General features: G+C 38.8%; 1 protein-coding gene across 1 annotated transcript in view; it reads left to right on the top strand.

The window, feature by feature from the left end:
* pcxa (pyruvate carboxylase a) overlaps positions 1 to 20,031 on the top strand; it is a 173,017-nt gene that overhangs the window by 27,943 nt on the left and 125,043 nt on the right. Inside the window, exon 8 of the mRNA XM_053648815.1 lies at positions 9,546 to 9,664. Within this exon, the coding sequence (XP_053504790.1) occupies positions 9,546 to 9,664 (119 nt within the window). The remainder of the gene's footprint in view (positions 1 to 9,545; positions 9,665 to 20,031) is intronic.

Consider the following 20,031-nt stretch of genomic DNA (forward strand, 5'->3'; position numbering starts at 1 on the left):
CATGAGTCCCTTGTTTGTCCTGATCAGTTAAACTGCCCAATGTTCTTCAGAAAAATCCTCCAAGTGCTGCACATTCTTAGCTGTTCCAGCATCTAATGCATATTTGACTCCTTTCCTTTTAACAGTGGCTATGTGATGTTCCATCGTTTCACACTGAGGGACTTGTACACAACTATTACATAAAGTGCAAACATTCACTGATGCTCAAGAAAGCAACACAATACATTAAGACCCAGGGGGGTGTAAACTTTTGAACAGGATGATCAGTGTAAATTATTGTCTGCTGGGAAATATCTTGTGTAGCTTCTGAAGGACAGTACTAAATGGGGAACAAAACAAGATCTTTAAACAAAATGACAATTTACACCATTCATCGTTCTTCAAAAATTTACACCCCCTGTCTCTTATTGTAGTGTTGCCATCTTGAGCATCTTGAGTGAATGTTTATGAGCAGCTTTTGTCCCATCAGTGCCATTCTGATCGTTCTAATTTTGCAATGCTATGCAAGCTGATGGTTTACCTTCCCATATTATTCCTCTAATATTCTTCCCTGACAATAAAATCAAAGACACATGAGTTATTTATTTTTTTTTTAAAATGCAAAACAGAAGGCAAAAGTCTGCTATTTATTTATTTATTTATTTAAAGGTTAGTTTATCTGCCATCATATCCTTGCTACATGTACGTCACCAACACAATTTCAAGTAGCCAGTACTTCCCTGAAATCTGTCTCGGTCGTGCCCCAGCATGGCAGGAAATGGTTTTCTCCAAATAAGTGTCAAAACAATGAATCACATATTGAGTTCAGTATTGAATTATGTTGAATCAGTGAGTGTGATTCATGCTGTTGTGTGAGCTTGGCTATTTTATGGCGGAAAGAAGACTCTCTATCACATGTTTCTTAGAATACTTAGTGCTGGATTGCAGATACTGAATTGCCAGTTTATTAGGTAAACTTTACCTAATGTCTGTCCTGTCTGTGTGTGTACAGTGCTGTGAAATACGAAATGCAGCATAAAACAAAGGCAAACTGTGTGAGCAAATACAGTAGTTTTTATTAATTTTTAATATAATGAAAGTTATCCAACACCTATCACCAATGTCAAAAACTAATTGCCCCCTCAAACTTAAAATCTGGTTGTGCCACCTTTAGCAGCAATAACTGATAACTGGAGACCAGTGTCACTACTTGGACTTACTCCTATGCTTTGGATCATTGTCTTGCTGCATATTGCAGTTGTGCTTGAGTTTCAATTTACAGAATGAAGACTGGACATTCTGCTTTAGAAATTTCTGATAGAGAGCAGAATTCATGTTTCCCTCAATTATTGCAAGTTGCCCAGGCCCTGAAGCAGCAAAGCGTCCACACACCAACATATTCACATTACCACCACCAGGCTTGACTGTAGGTATGATGTTCATTTTGTGGAATCTGTTGTTTGGTTTATGCCAGATTTAACACGACCCCTGTCTTCCAAACAGTTCCACTTTCACTTTTCTTCAATCCACAGAACATTCTCCTAAAAGGTTTGTGGATCATCAAGGTGTGTTTTGGCAAAATTCTGACTAGCCTTAATGTTGTTCTGGGTTAGCAGTGGTTTTCACCTCACCACTCTTCTGTGTATGTCACTATTGCCCAGTGTCTTTCTTATCGTGGAGTCATGAACAGTGACCTTTATTGATGCAAGAGAGGACTTTAGGTCCTTTTGATGTTGTCCTTTTGTGATTTGCTGTATGAGTAGTTGCTGTGCTCTTGGAGGAATTTGGGATGGTCTGCCACTTCTGGTAAGGTTCACTACTGTGCAGAGTTTTTTTTTTTTTATTTTATTTAGTGAAAAGTGCTCACTGTGGTTATTTGGAGTCCCAGTGCCTTTGAAATGGCTTTATAACCCTTCCCAGACTGAGATTAGTCACCTTTTTCATCATTTCTGGAATTTCTTTTTACTTCGGCATAGTGTGTTACTGTGTAAGACCTTTTAACCAACTTTGTGCTGTTGAAAGTTCTATTTAAGTGTTTGTTTATTTGAACAGGGTTTGTAGTAATCAGGCCTGGCTGCATATAGTCCAGCTGAACCACATTATGAATGCAGCCTCAGAGGTTTGGGGAATTTGTAACTATGGAGTCGAATACATTTTCACACAGGCCCAGTTGGTATTGGATAATTTCTTTTTGCTTCACTAAATAACACAAAATACAGTTTTTAAATGATGTTTTTCTCAGGTTGCCTTTGTTTTATCTTAGATTTTGTTTTAATTTCTGGAACAATTTTGAACAAGATAGAATGTCTGCATCTGTGTGATGTTACATACAACCTTCATCAGGTTTCATCATCTCAGAGAAACCAGAACACAATGTTTAATTAAAGCTATAAGCCACAAGAGTGTGTTAGTGATTTTATCATGCGTGAGGGTGCTCTTGGGCACAATGTACTAGCCCCAGTTGTGTTTGTACTTGGAGCTTTGTGCTTGATTTTAATAAAGTCTTTGCCCATTTTTAGCTTGGTGGTGTTAACTTGACTAGACTTGACCCGCTTTATGAAATGTTTGCCCTACTCCAACTAAAACCTTGTTGCCAGTGGTGAATCTTTCATAATACACCAAGACCGACTGTCATGTCTCAGTGATGTATCAGAGTCAACATAGGCTAGGGTGAAGGCTAACACATGCTTCCTGTGAGACACATAAAGCAAGTCTTTTTAAACTGCTGCACATGCTATGTCAGAGAGCGGCTCAGGAGTCTCTGAGGATAGTGCTGTCTGCCCTCTTGTGCATACATGAGCGCGTTGCCACTCTCAATTGGCATCATTCTGCTTGACCGCAGACAGAGATGCAAGCCATCCCAACCAATTATACTTTCTTGTCTCCCAGTCATGGATGACTGTGGTGTTGTCAAACTTGTATTCTCATGGTACTCAGGAGCCTTGTGAGCTAGTTCATTATGTAATTATATAATCCTTTAGCACCAACTCTGGGGAAAGCTTTTGATTCTTTATTTATTTATTTATTTATTTATTTATTTTTTTAAACAGACTTTTTCTGCCCTATTTTTCAGGCATCTTAATTTTTCTCAGTTCTGTCTAACTCATCACACCATTTTCATAGTTTTCCAACCATAAATGACATGAAAATCACGTTTCCATTTTAATGTGCTGTAAGAACTCCAACTGACTGTGGTGCCAGTTAACTACTAGCTCAGGGGTTCCCAGACTTTTCCAGGGCAAGGCCCCCCAAATGGCATTAACATTTGACCGAGGCCTGTCTTTTGGAAGATGTCTTTAAAACACATTAAAAATACAGACTTCTGAATAGATCCCCCTTTTTTTTATTAACAATTACATCTCACATCTTTACATTACATTAGGAATTGATTGTGTGTGGTTGTCTGAGAGGGAGAATCATTTTTTTCACACCAAATTTTTGAGGCCCCCTGGCCCCCACTTTGAAAACCACTGTACTAGGTAACTACTAACTAGTAGGGTGCCAGCGTTGTTGGTTTCAAACCTGCCGTGATGTGTTTTATAGGTGTGCCTGCATTGCTTATTGTACACTGCCTTCAAACATGGCTTAGCCAGTCATATTTGAGAACTGAATCGGTTTATTCTATAATCGTTAGAGGATTTCACAGCCTTTTTTTTGTGATTGTTGCAGCCAAAAAGGCTAGATTTTGCTTTGGCTTTTTTCAAAATTCTACGATACAACTTGCAGAGTCTTTTGTGCCCTTTTTTTTTTTTTTTGCATAAAACTACTTGAATTGGCGAAATTGCAATTGCATAAAATTGTTTTGCACGGTCTTTTGCAGTGATTGTTGGTAAGTGAGACCTTTTTAGCTGTACTCCTGTTCAACGCATGTGAGTTGAAGAGGGCTTTGGCTGAATGTGTGTTGTGATGACGTCACATGACTTGGCCCAAATCTGCAGAAAATCTGCAGTAACTAAAAAATCGCAAGTTCTTCTGAATATTGTTTACTTGATTTTGCGTTAACTTCTGGGACTGTATAATGAACTCGCAGAGGGCTGGCATCACATTTGAATGCAGCCGTATTGCACAACTGTATTAAATGTGGATTTAATGCAGGATTTCAGCATATTTTCCTGGATTTAGAACTGTCTGCTCGGTTAGTGCTACTTACAAGTATGGGTGCTCTATGCAATATTATGGGGATTACACAGCCCTCTGACCTTCAACAATGATGTACTCCTGCTTTTATTACCCCTCCAACTGGTGTTTCTCTCCCAGTCTGTTCAGCGAGCCTTGTTTAATTGACTTTGCCACTCTGTGGTACAATGACTTGGCAGGAATTTTGATGTAGCACAGACCGACTTTAATCTCTTAGCCCCAAGATGGGCCTGGCGTTTTCCTTGCGTCTCGGCGCAGCATGGCAAAAAGTGAAAGAGTGCTCTTCCTGAAGCCGTGGAATGAAAAATGCACCATTTACAAGTCCTGTATTTGCGCTCATGGTGCTATTGTGTCCCTGTCGAGGAGGTAACTGCATTACAGTGCAGTGTGGCGTGAGCAAGATGAATGTTTCGTGTACACAAACACCAGTTATATCCGAACTATGTGCATGTTTTCTCTTTTTTTTTTTTTTTTTTTTTTTTTTTTTTTTTTTTGAGGTGGAGTGGGTAAAGCTTCATGAATTGCATCACTTGTTGCCATTCTAGCAAAACAATTTAATTGGTCATAACACCCCCCCCCCCCCCCCCCCCAAAGTGGCAGAATTTAATTAGAGCTTGTAATTAAATGACGTTCAAAACATAGGTGGTGGTTGGAGTAGGGTGGGGGGTTCTAATGGAAGTCGGTTTTTGACTTTGTCTTTAGTTGCTATGGTGACAGCTGCAGTCCTCAGTCTTGCGCACTGGTTGGGAATCTCAGCCTTGACATGGATCCTTCAGCACTCTTCGATCCAGGCTTGCGTTCACCTCTTTGCTTCTTTTCTGCTCCCTTGTTTTGACGTGTGACTAGACAAACTGCAGCTATGTGGGCATGAACAGGATGTAAGAAGGTGTTTTTTAATCTTCATTTGGCCTTGGTGATACCTTTTTGTGCTTTTAGTCTTCCTGGTTCATCTTTCTCTTATTTCTTCTCTACATCCCTATTTCTCGCTCACACTTATTTGTGCAGTCTTGGTTGAACATCCCTCCATGTGATTTCCCTTGACTTCACCCAGAAATGTTGGTGCTGTGGATGCTGTGAGGTAATTACAAATTGTATCAAGCTGTGAAACTTGTAATTACTCATTTCCCTTGCCCCGTTCCCCCTTCTTATGCCCCTCTGCGGAATGCCATCTGTCCTCATCCTCGTTCTTGTCCTCGACCACCCCCTCAACCCAGTCGTTTTCTTTTTTTAGTCTCCTCATTAGATCTTTTCAGACACCGAGCTAGAAAACCCAGAGTTCTACTATAATTTGAGAAATGAACATTATCCAAATATAGGCAGTGATGCAGAATGCTGCATTAAAAAATAATGATTTGTCAGGATTTAATGAATCAATGTTCTTTAGAGAAGAACTACTTCATATTCATGGTTCATCAGTATTAATCACATTTAAACAGTTTTTCCAAAATCTTCCATCATAATGCAGTGACCCCATCCCTCCACCCCCCCAGTTAATATTGAGTCCTGCCCTACACTGATTTGTGTATTGTTTCACTTGAAAATGCGTAACGTGTGGCTGTGGCCCAGGTGGTAGAGCGGGTTGTCCACGAATTGTAGGGTTGGTGGTTTGATTCCCGGCCCATATGTCTCCACAATTCGGTACGGTTGGTGTGTGAGTGAATGGGTGAATGAGAAACGGTGTAAAGTGCTTTGTAGAACCGCTAAGGTTTAAAGGGGGGAACAAAACGCTGTAAGTGCAGACCATTTACCATAACGTGATGGAAGCAAACTGTTTTACACCACTTCATTGTTCTACATTTTGTAGATTTTAATCAGTGCTGAACAGAGTAAGAAAGGTAAAATAGAAAATGGAATAATAGACAAGTAAAAATAGGATTAAAATGCCTGGAAACACCTTGTTGAGGAGGACTATGGCAAGTCTGTACAGGATTTCACAATTTATTTTTTGTAATTGTAACAAAATTGTTGGTCAAAGTGGTTGCTTTAAAAAAAAAAAAAACAAAAAAAAAAAAACAATGCAACTTTTGTGGGTGTGTGGGGTGTTTTTTTGGGGGGGTGGAAAACTAATTGAATTGGTGAAATTGCAAGCACAGGATTTCTTTTAAATTTCTACCAGCAAAGACACGTGTAATCGGTCATTGCTTAAAAAGTATACCATGGACAACAGTCAGTATGCATTTATTTATTTATTTTATGTAAACTTTCTGACATCAAGAAGCATTGGGCTCTTTAATGTATAAAGAGAATACTGAAAATAACTGAAATCAAATTTCAATTAAAGTTTAGCACCAAATAAAAATCTGGGAAATTCATGAACATTTTTGTTAATCAGATAATCACTCTTCTGCAGTTTAGCAGAACATAAGCTATTCATCAATTTTACAGCTTGTCAAAAATGCATTTTTCTATGCTTCATGGAGGAAAAGTGACTCACCGGACTTGATCTTTTATGTTCTATGGCAGGGTTGCGTAGTGTGCAAAACAGTTTGCCTCCACTTTCGTGTAATTTGTTTTGCACGGTCTTTTGCAGTGATTGTTGGTAAATGAGACCTTTTAGCTGTACTCATGTGCAGTGCACGTGAATCTAAGAGGGCTTTGGCTGAGTGTGTGTTGTGATGACTGTACATGAGCATCATGCAGGTGGGGGGGGGGGGGGCAGTGGTAGTGGTGGCTTGACAGTTAAGGCTCTGGGTTAAGGCCCCAGCACTGCCGAGCTGCCACTGTTGGGCCCTTGAGCAAGGCCCTTAAACCAGTGGTTCCCAAACTTTTTCAGTGCAAGGCCCCCCAAATGGCATTAACATTTGACCGAGGCCCCCCTTTAAAACACATTAAACATAGACTTCTGAATATATCCCCATTTTTTTTAAATTAATAATTACTTCTTACATCTTTACATTAAATTAGGAAGTGTGTGTGTGTGTGTGTGTGTGTGTGTGGTGGTCTGAGAGTGAGAATTTATTTTTCACACCAAATTTTTGAGGCCCATGGTGGCTCCCAAGGCCCCCACTTTGAAAACCACTGCCTTAAATCTCTGCTCCAGGGGTGCCACAGCATGGCTGACCCTGTGCTCTGATGACTTCATCTTGGCCAAACCTGCAGAAAACCTTTGGTAACTTTTTGAAAAATTGCAAGCTCCTCCAAGTATTGTGGCGTTTTGCATTAATTTCACTGATCGTAAAATCCTGGAGGGACTGTGCTATGGTAAATCAAATGACCAATCTTTACATGTATGGTGAGCAGAAAAGCATTTCAATATGCACACCATGTCTAACCTTGAGGCAAATGGAAACTGCAGCAGACAACATTGGGTTTCACTCTTGTCAGCTAGGAAGAGGAATCTGGGGCTACAATGGGCACAGGCTCACCCAAACTGGACTATAAAATGGCTAATAACCACAAGATAGCGTGGTAGGATTTACATGGTCATAATAGTGCAGTCACAGTTCATTGCCCTTCCCTCTGGCACACTTTTGTTCCCTCTGTCAGTAGGATGCATCATTGTGAGTGAATGAATGTCTTCAGCTTGGAAGCAGGAGAATGGATGGAGGACAGTTAAGTAATCTGTACCTCACCTGCTGGTTTCTCTTTTTCAAACTTGCCGTGTCCAGACAGTGATAGAGAGTATATTAATCACATAGAGTGGAGTTTGGTAAAAGAGGGCAAAAATAGTGTTTTTAGTGTTTTGGGGACAGTAGTTCCAGCTGTAAATGGCTGAACAATAGGGTTATATTAATGCGATTGTTCTAACATGGTTTTTATCATGACGGGTCATACACAAGGACTTGTATGGTTGACATTTCATAGTCTAAGCCTAATAAACAAAACAAAAAAAAAGCAACTGTTTTAACAAAAAAACGTAAAATTGTGTTGTGAAGCTTTTTGTTAGTTGTTTACGTAACATTTTATGGAAAGTTGCGCGTGTCAGCAAGTGTATGCTTTGTGGTTTCTCTGTTTAAAAAAAAAAAAAAAAAAAAAAAAAGGCTGTATTTGTCACTTTAACTTCAAGACCGAGAAAAGCACAGGCTGGTGAGTTAACAGCTGTTTACCGTCGCTGTAATGCAAACGAAACAGGTACTGAATTGTCTTGTTCATTCCACAACATTGTAGTTGTTGGCAGATTGCTCTTGTATAAGTGGAATAACACATTTCATGCTGTTACATGAAAGTAAATAGTAACACCATCCTGGCATGTATTGTTTTTGTAAAACAGCACAGCCTGTCTTGTGCTATTCTTTTTGATGTTGCTCATAATGCCTTTGGCGGCTAACTAGTCTGTATACCAGGGGTGTCCAGTCTTATCTGGAAAGGGCCGGTGTGGGTGCAGGCTTTCATTTCAACCAGGCCAGAGCCACACCCAAGTCTATTGAAAGCGAAGATCAACTGATTAAACTGGTGGAATCGGGTGTGGCTCCTGCATGGTTGGAATGAAAGCCTGCACCCACACCGGCCCTTTGCGGAGAAGATTGCACACCCCTGCTGTATACGTTTAGCTAATGGACGCCTAGTGTCTTTGTAATAAACAGGGGGAAAGGAAACCCATCCTTCCTATCTGAAATCCCGGTCATGGATCTCTACACCACTGCTGAATTACAAACTTATGACCTCCTGACAATAGGAATGGAGTCCTTAATACAACATTATTATTGCTTTTGGAGAATGAGTAGGCCGATGAAGTATTTCTCATTCGGAAACACCAGTTAGTAATCAAATCCTGTCAGATGGTGGGCTATGTGAGGCAGCATGGGTGCACCTGCAAAATCACACTGGCTCCCCAAATTAACAGCACTGAAGTCATCAGGCTTGGTGCCAATTTTAGTTGCCAACCCCTGACTTGGACTATGATCTATATATAATGCGAGAGTAATTTATCTTGGTTTTTTTATTGTAATTGTTTGGAGCTGGCTGCGTTTTATACACACTGCTGATTGTGGGCTTGAGCCGAGTCATGGAGTCATATGATCAGTGCGGTGTGAAGGTGCGCTCTACTGAAAGGATCATGTGGATCTAGGATCCTGTGTACAAAAAAAACAGACCTGGTAACAGATTACCCAGCCTGCTCTAGCCTCTTCTCTTTCTCATAATCAAGCTCTCAACCAGCCAGCAGTTTTAAAGGTTAGCTCTAAATGTTTAATCATTTCGTTGCCTTAAGGGTCCGGCAGTATTTTCTAATAAAATCCAGGTTCACTGATATTTCTGTTGAAAACGTAAAGCTACATTAAATTTGTTGAAATGAACTCTGGCAGTATAACCTATTTTGCTTTATTTAGTTTAGTCTTTTTTATTTTATACCTATTACTGTTGGACACTAATGTTGTTGTGATGGTCTTAATTAAATTTGGTGGCTTAGTAGACAGCCTCTACCACTCTAATCTATGTCTTTTAATTGCCCTAGCAGTGTGCGGTCCTTTTAAATCTATTTCCTCTGTCAGGTCGGCTATGAGAACGCTGGCACGGTCGAGTTCCTGGTGGATAAGAATGGAAAGCATTACTTCATCGAGGTGAACTCTCGTCTCCAGGTGGAACACACAGTTACCGAGGAGATCACAGAGTGAGTGAAGACTAATAACGAATATTTTTGATATCCCCCCTCTTGTGTCCCAACAGTAAACTTTCCCAAACCTTTTGGAACAAAATTAAAAGCTGGTTATCTTAATTCCTTTGCATGCTCTATGTAGGCATAATATAATTCAGTCTATGTTAATGTCCCCATGAAAAGTCTTCTTAGCTGTGCTTTTAGTTCCTTATGTTGACGTATTTCCGTCTGAAACAGGAAGTCAGATTTGACTGACTACACAGCCAGTAGCATTTGAGTCTTGGTGTAGTAATAGGATGTCGAAACCAGTGGTTGTCCATTAATGTTTATTTGGTCCTAGAGTATTGCTGTTCCACAAATATTAAAGAATGAAGGATATGTGGAATCTTGCAAACATGCAATATGGGTCAGGTTTTTTGTAAAATGCTAATTACATATAACTCTGTCAACATAAAATGCTTGGCATTTTGGAAGCCTTTTGAATTCAGAGTTGCTTAGTGCAGCTCTGGTGCCAGTGAAGACCTGTGAACCTTAACATGTTTTGTATGTGCTCTGCATTTTAACATCAGAAATGTACAATAAATGCTCCGCCTCCTTTTATTCTCCCAATAAAATTTAGACAACACGATGGACATTATTGACTCCGTGTAGGGTTTTTTTTTTTTAATAAATTTTCCGATATTAGCCAACAATCTAGAAGCCCTGCCCCCTTCCTCCATCTCTCATTAAGCTCTCGTCTAGACTATTACCCATTGCACCGCTGCTTCCTGTCAAGGGAAATGGAGAATGTTTTGAGTTCATTAATGTGAAATCAAATCTGTCATACTGTTTGATTGAGCTACCATTGGACAAGTACATGGTTACTGTCAGTTAACGGTACTTATTAAGGATACACCGACCACCCAAAAATTTTTTTTGGCCCTTTTCCATTTTTGGCTGAAAGGGAAAATCCTTGAAGATTTTGACCAAAAAAAGATTAAATGGGCTAAGAACAACGTTTTTGAAGCATTAAATCTACTACTTAACACAATTTTAATAGTAATGATTATTAGGACATGATTAGAAATGCTATTTGCTCTCCTGCCAGTCAGCACAGACTTGAGCAGCTGAAGATGTTTGACCATGTGGAATCACTTCATGGTTTCAGTAATGAATAAATCAGTAATACATCGAAAATATTTGTATTTTTGTTGTTTGTTATTATTTAAGAAAAAAAAAAAAACTGTTTTCCTTCCTCTCTCCAAAAATACTGCCCTGGTCACATTACACACCTGTCAGCTACTGGCGAAAGCAATCCAGTGTGAGAGCCACTGAACTGTATGTCACTCAAATGACTGCTTTATCAAACATCATCTTGCACCATGCTGAAGGCCCGACATTTCCATTCTCACGGCCACTTATTCAGCTCTAGAGAACTCCCGACAAAATATTTGCTGACATCGGCCTGCGGTTAAAGCCGCATAACTACGAAATGATTTTTAAGCTCTTTTTGTAACATTATTATCCACCCTGTGCGGCAATTAACGTTTTGGGTGATTTGATATGTACTCGTTCGGATACAGGATGAAATTCCAATCAGTAAACGAGGTAATGAAATCCTGCCATTTTACAGGATTTATAGTGTTCCCCTGTTTCCTGGGGGGGGGGGAATTAAGTAGAGAAAGAAGTAGGTCTGAAGCAGACTGCAGAGTAAGTGGATCTCAAAGGGAACAATATGGATATAAATATCTCTGCTCTGCTCTCAGACTGAAGACTGTGCAGAACTGCTTCATGTGTGTCTGCGTCTGTATTTAGTGACAGTCGAGCAGTATTTGCCAGAGAAAGAGCCACGTTTTGGCAGAGAGAAGTTGTTTGTCGTTTGTAGATGTATCCTGTACGTACTAATATTACACAGCATAAATATACACTTGGAGTATGTCTTACAACCTTTTAAGCTGTATTTAAACCAAAAGAACATAAATGACACCTTAAATTCACCACCTGGATGTCCTACTGGTGGGATGAAAGTCATTGTCTTCAAGGAATTGGTACTTCTCAGTTCTTTAAGTAAGCAAGATGCAGTTTTATTTCTCATGCAGCGTGATCCATCATACTCGCTGTGACAAAACGACCAACAACCATTAATTTTCAATGAGAGCTGGCGACTTGAGGACCATCGGTGACTACGTGTGGGCGTGTCCAGTGACCGGACAAAGTCAAGAAGTTCAACTTTATGCAAATTTGGACCGACTTCGACCGGTGCCTTGACTACCAACGGAAGTGAAGACAGTAGAGTGTACGTGATCCGTAGCCTCACTAGGGCTGGGTTTAAAAAAAAAAAAAAAAAAAAGGCTTCTCCGGTTTTAATCAATCTTCAATTTAACGAATCTATATTGATTCAGCAAATCCCCGAAGCACTTCTTAATGCGCGTGCTTTACTTGACAGGGTGTGAATATTATCTGTAGTTCACCTCTCGTTGTGAAGATGTCACCACCTTTCATGTCGTGAATTTTGAAAACAGTTTTATTTGTTAAACATATTGCAAGTTGTTAATGAATTTCATTGTTGCACATTTACAATTTTTTTTTTTTTTTTTTTTTTAAAACAGTAATGTGCAGTTTGTGCTTACCTTGTGTGCATTGTATGCACGCTTATTTCTTGTTACAATGTTACTCAAAGTAAAAGTAATTAAACGTAATTGTGTGGGCCCGATTGTTAATGTAAATGTGTACATCAGTAATATAGCCAAGTAGGAGGGTTTCAGTTACCAGCTTGTATTAAAACATGGATTCCATGTCTGTAAAACTAAGTTTAAAGGAAATATTTATCTAATCGATATTGAATCGAATTGAAAACCTTTTAAATAAGAATCAAATCAAATAGTCCAGTTGGTCGCAATACCCAGCCTTTTTTGCTCACCAGGTATTTTGCTTTAAACGCACTAAGGCCATAAGCTAATTGATGCTTGCAGTTATTAGATGGCTTCAATGGCAGAGAGCACACACTGCTTCATCTTGTAGGATATGATTTATATAAATACACCGAGTCTTGTATACAAATGCTGCCCCTCCAGATCGTTTCAATTCAGTGCCAAGAAAACTGGTTTGTTGTCAAGTGTTAGCTAGTTGCACCACCCACTGCAAATTGTTACTATGGCAACCAGTAGTAGGAATGCCTACTAGCAGCTCCATAGTACAGTGACTGGCAACTTGCAGCGTTAAGCTGTTAAGGCTAGGTGGTGGGGGGGGTATCCCCACCCGCCTTCTCTTCCTACCCCTTCAACATGACCTAGTCACACCTTTTTAGTTCCCTGAACTTCTACACCATCTAAATAATGATAATGAGTCTTTATTGGTCACACATACAGTAGATCACAGTGAAATTGTTTTCTTCGCATACCCCAGCCTGTCAGGAAGCTGTAGTCAGAGCTCACTGTTGCCAGATATCAATAGAAAAGTCAACTTCAGTTTGCATGTTTTGATTTAATCCCTCCAAAATGCAATATCAGCAGACATTGCAATACTGTACTGGGGGAACCGATCTTAAAGGAACAACTGATAAACAAACAAAAAAAAAACCTAATAAATTATAAAGACAAAAAATGTGCTTCGTTATAAATATCATTTAATTAAAAAATAGATATTGTAATAACTTCATAAAATATAAATAAAATGAGAAATTAAATAATGTGTAATTACTATGGGTTGCATTTAATATCAATTTGACATTAAGTTTAGTTCGCTATCTCCTTAGAAGGCTATTAGCTGTTTTTCTAACATGGATCATGTTTGTGTTAGTCTACTTTTAATTAGGACTCTTAAGATATTTAAAAATAAATATTTTATGCTTATCAATTAACCAACAGTATTTCTCATTGCTATTATTTTAATTCAATTAACAGTGACCATGGGCAGAGAGCTTGCATTTAAACTATTTGACAGACCTCCTGATTAAAGTTTAAACAAGAAAAGTTTGGTATCTGGATTGGTTTCGGTCGTAAAAATCCTGATCGGAGCATCAGTAATGAACACCATTAAACTAAAGCGTTTTGCATCTGACTGCTAAATGAACTCACCCAATGACATCCTATGAGATTATTCAGATGTATACGCAATATACACAGTGGTTCGAGAACTGACTCCAGCCCAGAACCATGACAGTGGAAAATGTCTAATAGTGTAGCTTTAAAATTTTTTAAGAAGAGCAGACTTCAAAGACTTAACATTGAGGTTTTTTGTGTTTGTTTACAAGGTGGAACAGGTTATTGGTGGTTGTTTTTTTTTTTCCATACAGTCAAGTTTTCTCATGCTTTCGTGTTATATTGTTGCACATTAACATTACAATCTCTTTAAAAAAACAAAAAACAACAAAAAAAAAAAACTGAACTTCAACCGTGCTCCTAAATTTTTGTAATTAGGATCACAAGTGATCCTAAAAGAAATTATTATAGACCCCTGAAACTGGTTCAGGTATGCTGTGCACAATTCCCCCTCGCCCCAAAAAAAAAAACGTGGATGAAGATTCATCCACAGAATAAATCTGTATTATGGAAAATGTTTGCTGATGGTGACGTTGAAGTCGAGCGATCGTGATGTAGTTCGTTTATAGCATACGGTTAGCGGTTTATTTCTGGCGATTGTATTTAGGCTTTAAACTTCATAAAAGTTGGGTTCTTTTGTGAAAATTATCTTGATGCACAAAATGTTAGTATTGTAAACTTTTGTTGAATACAGAACTTATTTTTTGCAATAATCCAAAAGCCTATGTGAAAATCCTATTGGGTTTTTGTCGAGGGAACCGGTGTGCTGCTGAACTTCTGGGTTCTGGTACAAAATGACATGCACCACTCTAGTGGGTGATTTGGCTGCGTCTCTCCTCCTGTAAACACTGTTATTGCCTTTTCTGCGTAGGCTTGCCTTGTTTTCATTTGGTTGATTGTATTTTTACTATCCTATATTTTGGGTACAATTTAATTTATACTTTGCTTCTACAAGATGATGCACTTTAAGGACCAGTCTAATTTGATGCAAAGATTTGTACATTAGCAGGAATGTAGCACGACTTGGAGGTGAAAGCAGAGGTCTGTTTTATTTAAATGTGAGAGTGCAATAAAAATATGTTCCTAAAATCAATAAACAATCGTGATCTCAACATTGATCAGAATAATTGTGATTATCATTTTGGCCATAATCGTGCAGCCCTAGTGTAGAGTAGTATCAGCAAGCACAACATGCCGTGAATTGCGCCTTGACTCTGTCAGAATAGACCCTGACAAGTGATGTCTCAGTGCTCACTTAACTGAAGCTCTCCCCTCTCTCTCTCTCTCTCTCTCTCTCTCTCTGTGTCTCTCTCTCTCTGTCTGGCACTTGTATTTAAATACCATGTTGCTGATGCAGTTTGGCCACCCTTGTGCTGTCTATTAAAGATTCTGTTCACAAGCAATAAGATATTTATAAGGATACTTGTAATTGTAGGAAGATGCTGTTTACTCCACTTAATATTTTCAGAGCACAGTTTGCTGTCTGCTTTTTTTTTTTTTATTGCGATCATTAATGGTGAAATGCATCCAGATCATGATCATTTCATGCTGTTCATTAGTGTAGCAATCTACACGGGGCTTATTTCACCTAGTATCATGTGCTATGGAATATCGTTGTCGGAGCATTTTTACGAGTACATTACCCTTTGAACAATTTAGTATTCCTTTTTAGACTCCATTTTATTGTCTCAATTCCTCCCTGTAACTAAGCACACCTTTTAATACCTGATGATGAGTAGGAGTAATTAAACTAAGGCTGACCTGCTTCTTTGGGAGATGAGAGGAAAAACAGTAGGCTTATTTAAAGGATGCAAGTACACATCCCTGCAGAGCTCACTTTTCTTTTATTTATTTAAATGTTACACTCCCCCCCCCCCCCCCCCCCCCCCAATCCCAGCAAGTTCACCGGCTATGTGCAGAAGCAATAGTACTTCATTCATTATAGATGTTTGTCTTGTCACCTGAAATTGAAGCTGTCGGGTCTAATTTGGCGTTCCATGGCCACAGTCCGAGCCCCAATGAACACGTTTCTACTGTCACAGAATGTTCTCATTTCCACACCTCGAGCTGAAGGTGCAACCTGTACGCCGTGCCCTTAACTGCTAGCCGTGCTTGCGTTTTTCCCAACTGACTCACTGTATAAACTGCCTGACAGCTGGGTTTATACAAGCATGAAGAAGTTGTGGCAGGTCTTTTATGCTCGTTTAAGATCTGTGCGCTCAAATAAAATTTTAACCTTGGCCATTACATGAGAGAAATTTTAAAAACGCAAGTTTGGCATGGAAGGTTAAAAACCAAGGCAATCTTTTGAATTATGGATTTCCACTGTATTCATTGTCGTTCATGCTGATATTCTGTATCTTTTTTTATTAGAGATTTCTCCATGTAATTCTGGCAATTGTTTAGCTGTAAATTTATAATATCTTGGAGTTGGCAGGTACTGTTTACCAGTCCCTCCAGGATTTAGTTTTTTTCTTTTTTTTTTTTCCTTTTTCCCCCGATCGCAGAAATTAACGCAAAATCAAGGAAACTTCACAATATTCAGAGGCACTTGCAGATTTTCTAAATTACTGCAGCTTTTCTGTGGATTTTGGCCAAGATGAATCATGTAACGTACATCATCGCAACACGCATTCATTCAAAGCCCTCTTTGATTCATGTGCGTTGAACATGAGTACTGCTAAGGTCTCACTTACCAACAAACATCACTGTGAAAAGCAATTAATTTAGTGCCGCAACAATCCAAAAAAAGTCTCATGACATAGTAACTAGGGATGTCACAATACCAAAAATATAGTAATCGGTACCTATACCACCAAAAATACACGATACTCGATACCAAAGTCGATACCAGGGTGTGGTATAAATAAATAAATTTAAAACACTCCTGGAGGACATCCTCCTCTGGCTGATACTGGCAAAAAGAGAGAGAGAGGGGGATATTTTGGTTATCAAACACTGTCTGACAATGACTAATATGACTCGCAACGAGTCGGGGCGGAGGTAAACTTCTGTAGTTTTTTCCCCCCGTGATTGTAGGCCTTCTTCACCACTTGTGGACTGGCTAAAACACTTGCGCGTATTTGCTGCCCCTTCAGTTCCGGAATAATTGCAACCCCGGTACTTTCATTACCAACAGTATGAACGCTACTGCAGGAAAAAAATGTAGTCACGTTTTAAGAATGTTGGTACCGAAGTATCGGTTCTTACGACATCCCTAATAGCAACGAATGTCAGGCTAGTTGGCTAGTTAAGTGCATTAGTACTAAGTGAAAGAAACGAGCAAAAAAAGGTGTAAAAGCTGAGACATTTTGGGGTATGATCTGTTGTGTTCCGTCTGCACTTCACACACATTATATTATGGCTCTTAGCTTTTTTTTTTCTCCTTGTCACAGGAGAGTTATGACTGCTTTATGCTACTTGCTTGCACTGTAGCATGGAAGTGTGTTGCACCGTTGTGAAATGCATTATGTTTACACATGGCATACAGTGAAAAATGTTTTCCAAAAGTCAATAATTGTTGTGTGTGGAGTCTTTTCCTTCTCTCTTTGGGTTGGTTGTTTGGGGGGGGGGACTCATCACTTCCATACAACTACCAAAAAAAACCCTAATAGCCTGGATGTACATTCAGCTTGTCCTGGCTGTCTGAGCTACTGATCTGTACACCTGTCTGGTGGAAAAGCAATTTCCACTGTATTTGTGACACTTTTATTTCCAAAAATCAGTTTATTGAAAAAAATAAGTAAAAGAGGTTTGGTGATAGCAGAATCTACTGTAGCCATTTAGCTAAGTCCTGTAATGTACTGTATTCACTCCTTTAGCTGTTGCCCTTCATTAAGCTCTACATGCAGGATGTAACATTAGCCTAGCTCACTGTCAATTATAATTTATTTGTAATTTACCTCACATCTTACATTTGAAAGACTGAAAAGTCCTAACAAAAGAATCTAATCAAGTTTATTAAAGTAATCTTTCAGTAGCTTTTGTATGTAGCTAGCTTGCTATCTTTTGCTAGCGAAGTGTTGGAATGCTTTGTGTCAGCAAGCAGCATTGTTACCTCACATGTTAGCTGTTCCTGATGGTCAACATAAAAGCTGTAACTCTTTTTTTCTTAGTTGTAATTTGTATTTATAATTGATCTAACATCGGGTTACCTTTTTAATTTTTATTTTTATTATTTTTTTTAAACCGTCAGAACAATAGGTAGCTAGCTAGCAAATATGAGGCAGCTGGGTTAACAGGGCTGGTTCTCCTGCCAGGTCTCCCACATATCTTTAGCCTTGCTGATGTCAAACAGTATAAGACTGAAAAAAGGTAACAGTTGGCAGGTTGAAATGAGTCTCTTGCTACATGAAATTTTTTTTGGGCTACTGTAAAGTTAAAATATGTGAAGTATCACGTTGGTTTAAACATTTAGAAATTCTGGAAACTATTCCCACTGACGACAAAGAGGTAAATCCTGATGGCAGATATGCATTCAGAAATCAGATTTGCGCACAGACCCTGAGGTGTATTTGTATGCTTATGGCCTCCTCTTCCTCTCCCTGTGGCTATCACGTCTGTGGTATGACCTTCATTTGGTTATAATAATTAAGAACAATTACCCTCGGCCACTCTGTCACTTTCTGCCAGTGGAGCGGTAATGGTTGATGCCAGCTGCCCAGAAAATTCTCATCATGTGTTCACAATAACTAATTTTACTGCCTCCACCTGTTTAAGCATGCCAGGTCCAACATCTCTCTCAGATCGTGTCGCTCCAGCTGCTCCCTGTTGCTCCATCGTTCGGTACATTTACATATGCGTGACTGCTGTATTCATCTTGCAGCCGGCGCTGATGAGAGCTGCCTGGAAAATGTTTGCATGTGTAATTTCAGACGTTTTATTAGTCACAAATCCAGCCTGGCATTTACAACTTCCTCCTGCCCATAAAAGAGAGGGGTAAACTAATAGATTATATTACCAAATGAATATTAAGCTACATGGACATGTTTGTTAAGCCTCTCAAGTGTATCCAAGTGTGGTGTTTTTTTCTTCTTCTTTTTTCTTCTCCCCCTTTTCTTTTGACAGGCAGTTCTAAGCGAAGCCTAAGGTTACAAGATGAGCATCAAAAAGTCTCATCTTAAAAAAGGAAGACCTGTCTCTTTTTAACTGTCATAGTATTCAGTTGATGCATAGTCACAAATCTGAAGCCAAACCAAGGAGTTTATGGTCATATTTTATACTGAATGCGTGATGTGATATAAGAAAATAATCAACAGGTTGGTGTGATGACAGACAGGAGGACCGTTACCACCTAGACGTTGATTAGTTTCCTTTAATAGCACGTCCCGAAGCATATTCCTCTTGTACAACAGTATCTTCCAAACCTTTTAATTATTTTACTTTATTGTTTTCATCCATTTACTATATACTATAGCTACATTTCCTGTTGGGGTATGTCCAAAACAAGTTTATTACTCTAAAACCTCTTTATTCCTTTCTCTCTTGATATATTCTTGTATTATGGACATATGCTGTGCTCAAATGACCTGCTTCTATATTGAGGGAACAGCAAGACGTTCAGTTCATTCTGAAAGATTTAAGGCAGAAAATGCTACACACAAGCCTAACAGATAAGAAATAAAAACCAAGTTGATGATTTTCCTATAACCTAATGCCCTGAAGTTTTATTCCTTGTATACATCATCAAATTTTCAACATTTGCGACTTTTTTTTTTATTTAAAAAAAAAAAAAAAAACCCCAACAAATGCATCATAACATCTACTTGTGAATGTAGTCTGACTCAATCTACATCTCAATGTCCTATTTAACTGCTCAGTGTTAATTCTCTTCACAGTGGAACTAATATAATTTAGCTGTCAGTTAAAGGGGGCCAAACATTAGTGATCATGCAAAAAATATTGAAACAGCTTGTAATACCTACTAGAGACATGCAAATATGTTGAAAATAGAAAAGTCGATGGTCATGAAGACGAGACTCGGGATATATGTTCTTGGTATACAAGTCCATGGAAATTCTTTTTAAGCCCCTTTCCTGTGTGTGTGTGAAAATATATATATATATATATATATACACACATACACACACACACACACACACAGTGATGTATAGATATACAGTGATTCTTGAAAGTTTGGGAACCCATTGGAATTTTCAGTATTTCTGCATAAATATGACTTAAAATCAGATTTTCACACAGGTCCACTGACAAAGAGAGTCCAGTTAAACAAATGAGAGATATTGTACTTTGTTTTTTAAAGGAAAATGATCCTATATTACATATCTGGTGAGTGAAAAAAGTATTTGAACCTCATACATAGGATTTTGCTTTCAAATTAACTGCCAATCCTAGAGGTTCACA

This window comes from Ictalurus furcatus, chromosome 18, assembly GCF_023375685.1.
Source record: "Ictalurus furcatus strain D&B chromosome 18, Billie_1.0, whole genome shotgun sequence".
NCBI classification, from domain to species: Eukaryota; Metazoa; Chordata; class Actinopteri; order Siluriformes; family Ictaluridae; genus Ictalurus; species Ictalurus furcatus.